Here is a 15716-nt window from a genome sequence, read left to right on the forward strand (position 1 = left end):
AGGCATTAAAATGCATGCAGCCATAAGTAAAAGCAATTCTGGAAGTTAAGATATGTGTAAGACTTCCCCCACACTGAAGATTTCTTTTGGGACTAAAACCAGAAAAAAATCAAGAAAATTAACTGCAAAGAATGAACAAACAGACCTTGATTGCCTTGAATCTGTTCACATCATTATCTGCAAACTGCTTCAAAACGTTCCTTGCAGCAAACCCAAAGGTGCATAGTCCATGAAGTATAGGCTTCTTAAACCCTATTTAAAATAAAAACATTTTAGCGTTTTTAATATTAGGACTTTGAATGCAGCTTCTATTAATATCTGTACTTTATTCATAGTATTTTTCTACATTAGTGTTCTTAATCCTTTTTCTTTTTAACCTAATTTATCTCACTGAAAAAGTGTCTGTCACTATTTATTGTTTCCTCTACTTTTGGACAAAGGAAAGTGCTTGCTGACAACTTGCACTCTTAGCACTGCCTTTGCTCTGTGAGACTCACAAGTAGAATTAGTCCCTGTCTGTAGAAGTGAAAAAAGGAAAAATAAGGAGATTGTCTGTTTTAGTACACGGGCATAGGCACACTAGACAAGCAGTTACATGAAAGCATGTATATCAAGGGTAAGAGGTATTGTAATCATTAAAAAGTGGCAATACGAAGATTATTTGATACTTTCTGTTTTGAATTCCTATTCATGGTTGGTTGAAGTCTTCTAATATAATGCCCACTTCAGGATTAATTTATCTTTATTTAGAAATTTTAAAAAGAAGGAAAATTTGCAGTGTTTTTCTGTTTCTCTTATATTAATATTTTTGTCAAGTTTCCTCACACTCCTATGCTTTGAAGCAGGAGCTCAACCTTGGCAGAGGATAAGCTCTATATTTGTGTTGCATCTTTTTCCAGTACTGCCAAAATCTGACAAAATAAACCTTTGACAACTGGCCTCAGATTTGCTAAAGTGCAAAAGTTAAGTTACAAAGATGCTGCTTGTATATTCTTACTCCTTTAACAGGTTGTTCTGACCTGACAAGGCAGGTAAACAGTAATTGATCACACTTGCAACAGACCATGGAATCCAGACAGATCTGTCCAGGTTTGGCACTGAAACTAGTTGCTTTGCCCAGAACTCATCTGCTACTCTTGTGTGCCAGAGTCTGTTTTTCTTGAGCTCCAAACAACTTCTCATAGCACCCACACAGCACAAAATGTTCTCCCAAGGGACAACAGCTGGGAGGAAAAAAAAAAAGCAAAACCAAACAAACAAAATAAAAAGAGGAGACAGGAGAAAGTCTAGCCTGCAGAGAAATGGAAGATGAAAAGAAACCACCATCAAGACAGAGATAAAAAAGCCACAAGGAGTCCATCCTAGCTTTGGCTGGGATAATGAATTTTCTTCTCTAGTAGCCTATACAGTGCTGTGCTTTGAATTTAGTGCGACAGTAATGTTGATAATACAATGATGTTTTAGCTGTTGCTAAATAGTGCCTAACATAGGCAAAACACTCTTCAGTGTCCTATGATCTGCCACCAAGCAGATACACAAGAAGCTGTGAGAGAGCATAACTGGGACTGCTGACCTGAACTGGCCAAAAGGACATTCTCTATCATAGAACCTCATGTCCAGGATATAAACTGGGGGAAGCTGTCCAGGCACTGATCATGGCTCGGGGATGGGTTGGGCGTAGGTCAGCAGGTGGTGAGGAATTGTGTTGTGCACTTGTTTCTCTTGGGTTTTATTCCTCACTTTTTGTCTGTCATTTCTATTATTATTTGAAGTAGTAGCAGCAACATTAGTATTATAATATTTTCCTTTGTTTCAGTTATTAAAGTGTTCTTATCTCAACCCAAAACTTTTACCTTTTTTCCTCTCCAACTCTCCATCCTGATCATTCTGTCATTTCTTTCCCATAAAATATTTGAGTATGCACACTTTCAATAGCACTCTTCTTTGTGTACAATGGGCACTGTTCTGAAAGCACAAAGCTACCATGCAGTCAATTTTAAAACTGATTACTGCACTCTTGTTACATAATCAGTTTTCAGTATCTCTCATTCAGAATGTTGTAGTGACATCTAGCTCTTTAATAACTCAGTTCAATACACCATGCAAGAATCTGAAGCCAACCACTCTATTCAGAATTCAGAAACAGCCAAATATATCCAGTTCTATTTTCCCAGTATTTTCTTTATAAAACTAATGCATACTCAAAGAAAAATTCCGTAAGTTATTCAAGTTATTTTGTATCTAGACTAAAACAAAACCAAAATAAATGTTGCTTTCACTTCGAGTATCTGGAAATACAAGATACAGGAATTAAGGCACAGGAATATAAACAGGTGTTTTCATGTCATATATGTCTTCTGAAACATTACCCATGGGAAGTCTTAACAATATTCCTGGAATGACCTGAATGCATTATGCTGAATGCTTGCTTCCAGTGCACACTGGTGAGAGCCAGTAAAAGAGAACGTTCACAGAGATTGTTACATGACAAGAAGGTGTGTGAATATGCCCAAAGAAAAAAGCATTCGCATACCTAGAAAAAAAAAAAAAAATCATGGAATACCTCTACAGTCATATCTTCTTTGATTGTACTTGCATTTAGTATAGGTAGGGTACTGTCATAGTTCCAAAATCCAGTGCACCAGTTTTATGTTGAGACAAAGCGACACCTCATCTACAGAGTTAATTTCATTCTCCCTAAGTGCCAGTGCTCTTTGTGTGAGCAGGTAGAAGATTTCTACTCCTCTTCTTTTGTAAGTTTTTTAAAGTATTATTATCATTATTACTCAAACCACTGGGTTTTCAATTATAAAGATGTATTTTTCACCTCCATCACCATCATTAACAAACCAACACCATTAACAAACAGAATGGTTTAACAAACCAGGGAAATCTCTTCATGGACTCTAATATTTGACAATCATTACTTAGGAACACAAATTTACGTAGATTTATACAAAACAATTAGTATGCATTTATGAAAGGAGATAATTTGCCAGAAATGTTAAGCGTGATCCGAACAAGGAAGCATAGCTCTGCTCTATTTATCTTGGTAACAACACCATCCAGTGATACTTGCATATTAAAAAGAAATTCACCAGAAAACTGCTGACTAATTATTACAGATTAGTAGTTTCATGTAATGTTTATGATGATACCATTCTTAAGTAAATCAAATTGCTGTCTGTGTGGGATAATCACACTCTACTACTTGCAAGGCCTGAAAAGAAGTCTGAAAAAATAACTTTACAACAGGATGTTATGAAAACACCCTTTTTCAGTAATTAGATCTCTTCAAGAATTAGTGCAGCCTCTGATCTGGTGCTTTGGCATGTTGAATTATGCAAATGAAGAAGCTAATGCACTAGCAAGAGGTGCAGTTAAGCAATTTTATAGGAAAGAAGTGCTAACAAGCTCCCTCTCTCCTGCCCTCCTGGATTTACTGGGATTGAGAAGATTACACTGAAGAACAAAGAGCTCCACTGAGACCACATAATCTCAAAATTATTTCGATGGAAAGAACTATACATCATAGAATTTATGGGATTCCTTCAGAAGCTTTGATAGTCAATTATTTCTGCTTGTGAAACAGACATTGTAAAAATAGGATAGTGACAATAAACAAGATCTAAAGGAAAATAGGTAGAAAGTATTTTTCCATTGTAAGTGAAGTCCAAGCACCATTCCCCATTTCTAGCTACAAGAAGCAATGCTTCAAACTGAAGTGTCACGCAGAACTTTGAAGATATTTAATGGTGACTCTGAGAACAGCTATAAAACAAGCACTGCTTTTTCCAGGTTGTTAAATATGTACACAGTGAAAAATAGATTAAAAATACATTTACATTATCCTTCATCCAAATAAGAACACAATGGTATTTCCCTCAGCTCACCTCCAAGAGCAGCAAAACTTGGATCCAGATGTAAAGGATTCCAATCCCCACTCAGACGATATAAGGCAGCCTGCAGAAACAGAGAAGGAGTCAGAACAAGTAGGAGTCAGAACAAGCAGGAGTCACCTGGAAATTCATGACAGATTAAGAAATGTATCACAATCTATTTTACTCATTATATACTCTACAACAAAGCAGGTAAAATGGAAAATAATTACTACTGTACAGCAAATTGTCAAAGCTCTAGGGAAATGTGTGGTCTTAGTCCATAGGAAAATAATACAAGTGCTTAATGGGAGGAAGAAATAACCTACTTGGCTGAAATACAGATCCACCTTCACTAAAATTTGGCAACAGTGAAGCAATGCATTTTCTAGAATTTGTTCACGCGTTCTTCAGCTTGAAGTCTAATTTTAAAGAGAGTTTTCCTTGAAAAGTTTATCCACAATGTAAAACAGAAGTATATATATGACCTTTTTTTATAACACACACACAATCATGTTTTTCCAACAACAGATTCATCTTACAGAGATCAGAAATATCCTTAATTTTTTTTTCCTTTTAAATTGTGATACACCTCTCTTATAGCAGATTCATGGGCAGCTGATTCCAGTATCAAAAAAAAACAAACCCCAGAGTAACACCCCAAACTTTCTAGAAGACTTCTGCTTCATGTTAAATATTCTCTTTCATTACTACAAAGTAGAGAAATACAGATTTAGTGTTTTTTATATACTGTGAATGTGAATAAACCCGAGAAACTATGAAGAACATGGCTACTGTACTTCAGGTTTCTGTCCCTGTGTAGCTTTAGCGTTTTCATTATCAAATCTAGTATTTGCTGTACATGCAGAACAGCCAGCAGTCCATCTTATGAGAGCCAACCTGTGCATATTTCTGAAATAAAACCTTTTTCTCTGGTCAACAGATTACAGTGAAATCCAGTGACTAAATTATAGCGGAGAACTCTCTAGTAAAAATTTCCCGGAAGTACAGAGAAAATCAGTACATCACATTAACTAATGAAGATTCCAAGAATTTAGCAGCTTAGTTATGATGACATATACAAATTGAACATGGATTTAATTGAAAAAAGCTTTTAAACTGAAAACAAATTGTATTTTAGTCAAGCACATTCTTGGCCTCTGGAACCCTTTGTCAGTAAATATTTTTTCCCAGCATTTTGAACTAGGACTACAAAAAATGGTTGCATTTATCCAAATGAGGGTAAACTGTACTACATTCTGTTTGGAGGAAAGAAAGATAGCAGATTTCTCAAAGGGAAGGATAAAAAAAAAGATTCCCGAAAGGAAGAATTTTCCAGTATATGTCTAATGCTGTTTTTCTACCGAGTCTGAAGCAGACAGTGTAACTAGAGAGGTTTTGAACTCTAATTACAATTTTAAACCATAATCCATCTGTTTTATTTTTTAATCTGTTAATATTCGGGTCATTTCTCCCCCTAACTACAGCTTTAACACCAAGCTCTACCTTTCTCTTACTTCTCATAGCAACTTGCAGCAATACAGCAATTGTTTTGAGCCTCAGTTAAGGTGGAATGTAAAGAGCTCATCACTGCTCTCTGTTAAGAGCTGGAACCACGCATTAAAAACAAGAAGAAAATCCTAAACTCCACCATACCATAAGCATGCAAATCTTAGAAAGGCAAACAGTAAGCTAATACTCCTCCATGGCTGTTTACGTATCTGTTTACTGCTTTGAAACACTTTTCCTTTTGGAGAAAAAAAAGTATCAGTAGGATAACATCAGTGGATCTCAAATTTCTAACTGTAATTTTACTTTTGCCAAAAAGGTGTATTTATTATAACGTCTTTTTTCTTTTTTAATTACCTTCTAATTAATCCTGTAATTTATTAAGAAAATAGTGAAGACTGGAAATTTCATGTTAGTGTAAGACTGAAGTTCAGTTGGGTCGTTTGACATTCTAAAAAGGACCAAAGAGAGGGCAAGTAATTTGCTGAATATATCAAAGTTAGATCCCTATGAAAGAGATTTTTAGTAAGGGACCCATAGCTTCTTTGCAAACAAGTAAATTTAAAACTGACAATCTAAAGAGAATTCTTCAACAGAATTCTATGAAGTAGGTTATCCCCCTTCATTACTAAATTTTTCTTTCAAAAGAGTCTAAAATCTAACAGCAAATTGCCACTCAAGAATTAGAAAAAAATGGCAGATATTAAATTATTAAAGAATTTCCTAGCTAAATTAAAATCCTAGGGTCTTTCTTTCATTCTTCAATTAATTTGGGTTTTTACAAAAACTGTCAGGAAGCTATTTTCACAAAAGAGCTGTTGTAATAAATTTTAGTTCTAGCTAAATAACATTTAGTTGCAGTACTGGAAAATTCAATTTATGTATCATAAAAAGAAGACAAATTTCTGTGTTAAGCCCAAAACCCAACTTAAATCTAGCTATGCAGCTGTTGCTTACTAAAGCTGTAATAAGAACTAGCCATTTATTTAGAGTTATAATAAACACTACTTGGGAGACAATACCTTTACCAAATGCTTTTCAAAATTACTGTAGTAAAAAATATTTGTTAACAAGTATTTGCTAACAAATTTGTTCACAAGCTTTGCTAACAAAACAAATGTAACAGAAAACAACTGTGTTCAGAGAATTAAATGTGGTCAATGTATTTAACTAGAAGTTAAATATGAATCTGGGAAATGATACTTGTCTGTCTATATTTTCAATAACTACAGTGGCACTGGTCACAATCAAAAAACACACAGGCAGTACTGAATAAAACAGTTACAGTAGATTTTTTCAGATCCAGTGCAGCCAAATCAGGTCTGCCAAGAAATTTCTTTTACCATGATCTTTGGCAAATCTTCATTATATAAACTACAGTCAACATGAAAACATAACTAACTGTTTTAAAGCCTTATTAGCTCTACTTTCTATTTTCCTCCAATAAGGACATTTCACAAGTGATAGCATTCGGGGGAAGGGGGCTGGGGTGGGAAGGAAAAACCCAACCAACCAACCAAAGATGCATCCTTGGAGGATTACAAGAGTTCATTTATGTGGAGCATTAGATTGAAGTCAGTCATAATACGGTTAAATTGTTCTCCAGTTAATAGCACAAACTGTCAAGTCTCATTTCCTAACAATTTAGGAGTTCTGCCAGACTACAAAAGAAAAGGTGATATCAAACCTGTCTGTGCCAGTTTTTTAGTCTTCCTGCAGATTGTAATAAAGGTCAGTGGTAAAGCTAATGAAAAAGGAAGCCAACTATCCATGTATTTTCCCTTCTAACTGGGTAGAAAAATAGCTCTACCCAAGAGCTTATCTTACCAAGTATATGTGTGTATATATGAATACATGTATGGACATGGACACATATGTATTTATACTTTATTTATACTATACAGCTTAAAAAGTAGTCAAGCCAACTCGTGAAGAAAAAACAGCAGCAATTGCCTCTGCATGTGCCAGTGAGCTCTCATTCACATTAAGAACAGTGAAAATTTCCAGTTAAACTGGAAGTGTTGATGCTTCAAGGGCTCAAATTTAGCACAGTACTTAAGTAATTCACTGCACATAAAACCTCCCCACCCCACACTGTTTATGTACTTTCTGTTTGTCCGTATCAAGCATTTCTCAAATTTAGTATCAACTTACATATTCTGACAGAGACTTCACAAAACATTAGTAATTTTTCAGTAGCAGAGCAAATATACAAAAAGCCTTTCCCTTAGCAATGCCTCTCTTAATTAAAAGGACAAATCACTTCATTTTGGGGAACTTCAAATGGAATAACAATTTTTATAGCCTTTACTAAGATATGTATCGATACGGGGAGGTAATAAAGTTGGTAAGGAAGACCATCTTGTTTAAACAAATTGACTACCAGACTAGTACCTTCTCTTCTTTTATCACCTTAGCACACAAAATTCTACCATAGTCCAAGCCCTCAACTATTTGTCAAAATTTCCATGATTAAAAAAATTATATCCTGATCTTCCCAACAGGAATAAACACAGAGGACTGGGGGTTATATAAACCTTGACATTAGTATTATAACATGTAACAAACTTTCAAAGTAATTACCATTACTGACTACACAATGGTTCTGAAAGTACCATCTTTGTACACTGGAACTTCTAAACAAACGAGGAAAAGGTTATCAAATCCTAGCAAAGGTTTCACATCCCTTTGTTTAGCTTGTATCATCCTTTGTTATTTAGTACTTTTCTTTCTGTCATTCTTTCCATATTTGTGAACCTGCATAACATCATTTGCTCTATCACAAAACAAATTATTTATGCTACAAATAGATAAAAAATCACCTGAATGTCTCAGGAGGAGGCTCTTTTGTGCTATTGCCTGAAGTTCACTTAAATTTACACACCTTCAGGCAATGCTGTACTACAGTCTGGACAGAACAGGATAGAAATCAGAATTTGTTCTACAACCATATTTTGATGGCAACTATGTCATACCACTCCCTGTTGCACAACGTCTTCCAGTTTCTACCGTTTGTTGCCCATGTCCCGTGCATTGGTGTAGATGCACTTCAGCTGGGCTACTAATCCCACCACCTTTTTGTGGGGGAGAAAACCTAATTTCTACATTATGCTCTCAAGTGTTTCCATGTTTTCTAACATATCAGTAACTCTTCTGTCTCTGCTGACACACAGATTCCATCTCCACTGAGACAGCAGACTAAAGGACCTCACCAGCACACCTTCCCTCAAATACTGACATGTTGCCTTCGTGCTTATCTCTAGTCACACTAGTTTTACCCTGTTCCCCCTTCAAATCTAGTTTAAAACTCGTTTAATGAGCTCTGTTAACTCCTGTGCAAAAGCACTTTTACCCCTTTGAGACAGGTGTACCCCATGTGTTGACAGCAAGCCTGCTGTTGTGCAAACTGACCCATGATCAAAAAAGCCAAAATTCTGCCACTAATAGCTGGCTTTGAACCGGGTGTCAATCTGTTGGGTCTTCCTGCTTCTTCCCTCATCATTCCCTATGTTCTCTAAAACCACATATATTTACATACGCTTAGGATTAAAACACATATGAAGACTGTAGAACAAAAGATGGCTTTCCACAGGTAAGGATTCACATTCCAACCACACAGAAGCTTGTAAGGGTCTTATCACACTATCCTCAGACATAAAGCAAAGCCTCATAATAATGGACCTGCTGGAAACAGACAGAAAACATTTCACAGAAGATTTTAGCTTAATAATGCCTTAAGCATTCATTAAATGCTTCCCACGCCTCTCTTTCATTCCAAGAATTCTTTTTAATAAGTTTTTATTGTAAAGTCCACCCTTTTACAACAAGCTAGATTTCTGCATAATTGTCTTCACAGTTCTTTCCAGTTACATTAAGAACTGTAATTTTAACTGAGTTTGACACAGTGAAAACCTAAACTCAGGTAGCTGCAGTATGAGCAGGACTGCAGGACTGAGAATGACTCAGAAGGGGAAGGTGACTCTTGTAGTCTTATTCACAGGATCCTGATAACACTACTTCAAACAGGACAGGGGCCATTTATTTTCTCCTCTTTCAGAGAAAATGAAAGATAACTGTATGTTTGAAAAAAAACCCCAAACCACTAAAAACCAGCAATTTTTCACATCCTGTCAATCAGTGCTAGATTTATACCTGGAACAGAAGGCTTTACATAGGTTTTTTTTATTAGTCTAGGTATTATTTACTGAATCTTTCTCAAAATCTCTGAATAAATAAAGAATCATATTCAATAATATAGATAATGTGTATATATATATATATATATATATATGTGTGTCTCTTTTCTATGCTGCTCACTGTATCACATCCAGAAAAATCACCATCCGATGCTATATACCATTCCTTTAAACATTCTTTGTACAATTACAATGCCTCAAACATTTATAAACATCCCCGCTTTATAGATTAGAAACTACAAGGAAAAAAAGCTGTAATTGTAAGCAGCAAAAACAAATTCCAGCTCTCCAACACAACATTTGAATGCCTTGTTTTCTAAAGCACCTCACACTTTTGATGTACAGTGTACAAACTCAGAACATAGCCCCTGTGGATTTCATTTCAGCCTGCGACGCTCAGACATCCTCCCGCTAGTCCTACTCACAAATTTCATCTTCCACATTTTATCATCTAATCCTGTCCTACCAGTCACTGATTCAGGAGCACCCATGTCTGAGTGTTTTGGGATATCTGGGTGACAGCTGCCCACAACCAAAGTACAGAAAATCCATTGTCAAACAACTGCATTTTCAACCAGTCTCTAACCATGAGATCATTTTCCTCTCATAACTCCTTCTCAGAACATAACTTCTTGCAACAAATAACAGAGGAAAACTGTTCCTACACTGTCTCAGCTCATGCCTACAGCTCTCTCCTTGCATGTGGAACGAGTTCCTGAAGAAGAGGGAAACAAGCACACCATTCCATGCCTGCATCACTGAAAACTGTATTGCACTGCTTTAAAAACTGTATTAAACATTGCACACAAAGCAGATTGAGACTACAAAAACTGCAACCTTTACTTGGAATTTTTATCTTTTTAGATATCTGTAACGCTTAAAACACTGTCATGGCGTCATAGGTTAGCAAGCTAAGTCTCGGAAGTGATGTTCTTCTTACAGCTTCCTCTATGACCTGACAGAAACTATCAGCTGGCCAGTTGGAATATGGACAATTCTTTAAGCCACTTAAAGTTGTGACCACCTCTGTGATCCACACTTAAGAATAAACAAACCGCCCCCCACAGCTCTCTCTTGTTTCCAGCGCTGGCACAGGTGGCTGTGGGGGCCAGTGGGCCCAGCCCAGGCCCTGCTTGGGCCAGGCCGGGCCGGGCCACGGCCATCCTGGAGCCGATGGACCTGTTCCAGCCATGGAACCCCCCCCCCACCTACCCCCCCCCCCCCCCAGCCCTGCTCTGTGCAGCCGGAGCAGCTTGGCTTCCCCCCCCCCTCCACTGCAAGGCTGAGGTGAGATTAACCCTTTCAGAGCTGAAAACCTGAGGGAAGAGAGAGGAGATGCTTAAAGCTGAAATTCTGTTGTGAAGCTATGATATATCAGAGTATCCTGTTGTAATTTCATGAAGATATGGGGGGTGGAGTGTTCAACTCGTAAGCAAAAGCACCTGCACTGAGATAGGCAGATGCTGACGCAGCTGTAATTTCATGAGAAGTTTGGACAGGGAGAGATGGACCAGACCTTTTGCTCCAAATGGGAAAGGAGAAAACCTCAGTTCCTAAAGATGCTCCCAGAGATAGTCCTAAAGATGAGGAGGACCCTTTGCTCCCAGGGAAGGAGAAGGGCCTCTGTTCTTAGAGATGAAATGCTCCCAGAGATGGGTGAAGAGAACTTTTGTTTCTGAACGGCTCAACCTTAAAGTTGTACCCCAAAAACCTTCAAGAGTGAACCCTCGAAAGCAGTTGTGGGAAAAGCTGCAAGTCGGGGGAAGGGACTCACATGCAAGCAGAGAGACTCCTCTTCCTAAATGGACTGAACAGAGTTATTTGGAAGTGGGCGGCTGTCTCGTTGTGGTAACATGTTCATAGCACGAGCAAGAAGAGACTTCTCTTTCTAAATGGACTGAACGGTTATTATGGAAGTGGTAAACAGACTGAACATCTTAAGGGTTGTCTTTTTACATTGTCAGTGGGAGAAGGGAGAAAGGCGGGGGGAGGAGGAGAGTTCTGAAGGTGGTATAATTTTTTTTCTTCTTTTAGGTCTGTTAACAAACTTCTTTATATTCTTTCAAGTTTGGTGCCTGCTTTGTGTTTCTCCTAAATCTTATCTCACAGAAGACAAACAGTAATGAGTATTTTGGACCAAACCACTACACGAAATTGGTGTTTCCACCCGGTTACAAACCCAACCCGCTACACATGGTTTTCCAAATTAAAAATGATTGGATATAAATAAGGTCCTTCAACAGACTAGTATTAGGCTCAGTTTCATCAGCTCTAAAGAAGAATTTAAAAATTCTTGAAAGAAAGAATGGCCAAACTGCCTGATGCTGGAAGACTCAGAACAGAAGTACTGTGTGCTTGAGATACCCAAATCGCATAGAAAAGTTGCTGTGGCAGAAATCCCCACATGATAGCTCACATGACGCTGCATTGCAGAGTCTTAAAGGGGTCACAGTTGCATGTACACAGCTGGTTCAAAAGCATTACAGGCTGAGACACCATGTTTTTCAAAGCCTGCTTAAATGGTCCTCTTTACTTTTTTGTCATGTCTATTCCTCTGTATCGATATAAGTAACAAGCACACAGAGTCAGAATTCAATGCGGGAGAATGCTTCAGTGAAATATATGATACGGTTGCAAGCAAAGAGAATTTTTCTACCAGCAAATATTTTGTAAAATTACTAGATGTTCTATTGAGATGAGCTGACATTAACAAAAACTTGGAAGTCCTGCAAATTCCACATACTACAGCTTTAGTTTTGCCATATAGCAAACAAAATAAGTAGCTTTCAGAAAAAGGTGAGAGAAAACAGAGAACAGTAAAACTGAAATGACTTGGCGAAAAATTTCGTTCTATGCGCTACTGTTATGCTGTTTATTCGTTGTCACTACATTCTGAATATTATTTCTGACATTTGAAAAAAGAGAACAATTTTTTGGAAGGAAACATGTAGAATATCAGAACGCTGTGAGTTTTTCCATGAGCAAACAAACACAAAAACCCTCTAACAAACCACAGAAAAGTCCACAACAAATTCAAGAGACCTTATTTGTTTTCTTCCTCAAAAGTGACTTGCATTACTTAAGGTATTATCCATTTTACTAACCACTGCAGCTTACCTTATGTGTCATCAGAAAATGAGTTCCCAAGAAATCACTACATTTAGGAAGAGATTGAAAGCTATATGTAGACAAAATTCTCCAGAGACACAGGTCATTCCCTGCCAGTTATTTTTCATTGCTTTAGTAACCATTCAGCAAAATCAGTTTGATTGATTAATTTAAGCCCCCAGTTTGAAAACCGTCAGGACGAAAGCCCTGTATCTACATTAAACATTCCCTATAGGGTTGAAATTGAATGATTCATTCCTTGCTAATGGCTAATAGTCAAACACCCTCTAGACGTCTTGATCTTCTGTCAGAAGGTCTATTTTATTCAAAAGATTTATGGCAGTGTGTCTAGTAAAGCAAAGCTCAGGTTATAGAAAGAGAACAAGACACAAAAATGTCACCACACATGCACATCTCTACAGGGCAAGATGGAAAAATTGTCATCTAGTTCTTTGCAGAAAAACTCATGAATACAGAAGAAATATTTTATGTCCTTCTTCAGCAAGATGCAATTTTAAGCCTTAAAGGCTTTTAGAAGATCAGATACTTCTAAATTTTTCTTAATCACTTTCACCTTTAAGCAGCTTACATCATAGTACTGCAACTCATTCCTAAGCACTGGCTGGAGTTTAAAGAACTTCCCAGAAATGGGTGCAGATCTAAGAGGGATAAACATATATCATACCTCCTGCTATGATGCCACTAACCAAAAGGATTACTTTGTTCTCTCAATGGTCACATAGCACAAAGATTTTTCTAGGAACTGTAGGTGGCTGTACCCTCTCTTCCACTGAACACACAGTGATGGGCAAAACCAGTTATTTAGCACTCCGTTCCCAGTATCCTCTTCACTAAGCAGCGCTTCATCTGGTCTGACCTTCCTCTTGGAAAAAAAGCACTGCAGTAGTTAGGAATGAATAAACTTTCAAAGTAATGAGTCATTATCTCCAGTGAAAAACAGGTGTGTAAATATTTCTAAAATATGCATGGAAGTCTATTTATCAGATGGTTTACTACATGATCATGATATGAAAAGTTAAGGGGGAAAATGCTAATTATGAAGAGCAGTTTAGCCACATATTCATGGTATGAGAAAAAAACTGAATGTCACTATTATCACTGGACATTTGTACCGTTTAAGTTAAGTCAAATGCTATTTTGCAAACTTCTTCCAGTCTCTTATACTCCGTATCAACAGTTGAATGCCAACAGTCATTTCTGCCAACACACTTTTCATGTAAACACTAAGACATTCAGAAACTTTGAAGTAATTTGTGTGCCAGCTTCCATTTTTTTAAAGAAGATTTTGGGCAGTTATGTGTCATTCCAGGGACACACAAATGTAAAGTCTTGGTAAGTGTAAAGCATTTTCCCAAGCTGTCATTCACATGAAAGTCTGTATCTGCCCATAAAGTTCCCGAGTGCTACACATTCCCCCCTCCTGTATACCTGTCCTGTCATCATCACTGAAACACAGATGCTACTGAATAATTTGGTACATAAGCTTTCTTGTGATTATCAAAGTCCACTGGCTCTATCTCCTCTAACTGGAGAATAAATCTCTTTATATATCTACCTGTCAGAGAAGATCTTAAAAAAAAAAAAAAACAAATGAAGTGGCTACTCTCTGCTACTTTTATTTCCAAGAATCAATTTTGCAGTAGCAAAGTTTCCCAAGTTCCGTGTTACAGTGTCATTACTATATTTTATCTCATGAACTTTCAGCATTTTACGCACAACAACAATTCTGGACATAAGGGTTTAAGGCTCAGAAACTAAAATTACCATATGAACAAGGCAATCACAAATATCTTGTAAAAATTCATGGACCTGAAATCAATTCCAATATAATCATGCAGTGAAGAATCTTTCTAACATTCAAAATAAAAACTTCTAAATACTGGACCTTTAGAGATGCTGTAGCTCATCTAAAAAAGGGTCAGCTGCTGTAGAGCAACCTTCCACTACATTTAGCCACCTCCCAGGAAAAAAGAACTCCCTCACCATTCCTGCTCCTTGCTCACCCTGGCAATTTTCAATGAAGCCTATTGAGAATTAGACACCTGTACCTCCTAGACCAATGCTGTGAATTTTAGGATGCAGCTAACACATCAGTGACAGAATCAGAAATGCTAATCTTGGCTCTCTTTCCCAGCTGAAGTAGGGCTAACTTGGACTCCAAGCACAGGAATAAGCTGGATGAGACTTAATTACTCCATATATAATCAGGAAGAGCCACCTGGTATGACTAAGTTGCTTTTGAAAACACCACTCAGTGTCCCAATGTTGGTAGCTCCACACTTTCCTTTCTTGTTTGTCTGACACCTGCATGTTTACCCTGAGAGAGGTCATATTTCTTTGCACAGGTTTCTGCCTGGCAGAAAGCAGATGCCTGTAAACCAGTGGGAATGTGGACAAATAGAAATACACCTGGACAGGTGTCTGTCAGTATTCCAAGTTTCCCTTGACTCCTCCTACTACACAAATTTAACTTTTTCAACACTGTGAGTCAAAATAAGTTTTTTGGGTTTGTTTTCTTTTTTGCACAAATTTCAGGAAGCCTGAACCTTTTTTTTCAAAAATAAAACAGAATACAAACACTGATCTTCTCCTTCTATGCAAAATTTGTGATAAACTATTATAAAATTTTGTCAGTCTTAAGAAAAGAGTGTTTTACACAGTACACTGAACACAGTCATAAGCTAGAAAAAATTTTAGCTTTATAAATACATACACACACATCTATACACACAAAAACATAACTAAAAAAGAATATAAATACCTCAGGTATACCAGAAAACCTGAACTATTAATTAACATCATTTAACACTCCTTTCTCCAACCAAAACAAAGATTTCCGTACCTAAAGCATACAAAGCTTTACCTGATCAGCTGTTGTGACATCAGAAATTACAGCATCAGGAGGTCTCTTGGGTGGATTTGCAGTTAACTAAAGCAAAAGTAACAGTATTATTAATATTTCACAGCATAAATCTTTTATCCATACCTAATGCCAGATTATACC

The 15716-nt window shown here is 37.1% G+C and overlaps 1 protein-coding gene across 1 annotated transcript in view; it reads right to left on the bottom strand.

The window, feature by feature from the left end:
* Positions 1-15716, bottom strand: part of HSD17B4 (hydroxysteroid 17-beta dehydrogenase 4) — a 64218-nt gene that overhangs the window by 18692 nt on the left and 29810 nt on the right. The window contains exons 17-19 of the mRNA XM_039566969.1: positions 15576-15641; positions 3894-3963; positions 146-252 (exon numbers count right to left, since the gene is read on the bottom strand). Of these exons, the coding sequence (XP_039422903.1) occupies positions 146-252; positions 3894-3963; positions 15576-15641 (243 nt within the window). The remainder of the gene's footprint in view (positions 1-145; positions 253-3893; positions 3964-15575; positions 15642-15716) is intronic.

Source organism: Corvus cornix, chromosome Z (assembly GCF_000738735.6).
Source record: "Corvus cornix cornix isolate S_Up_H32 chromosome Z, ASM73873v5, whole genome shotgun sequence".
NCBI lineage: Eukaryota > Metazoa > Chordata > Aves > Passeriformes > Corvidae > Corvus > Corvus cornix.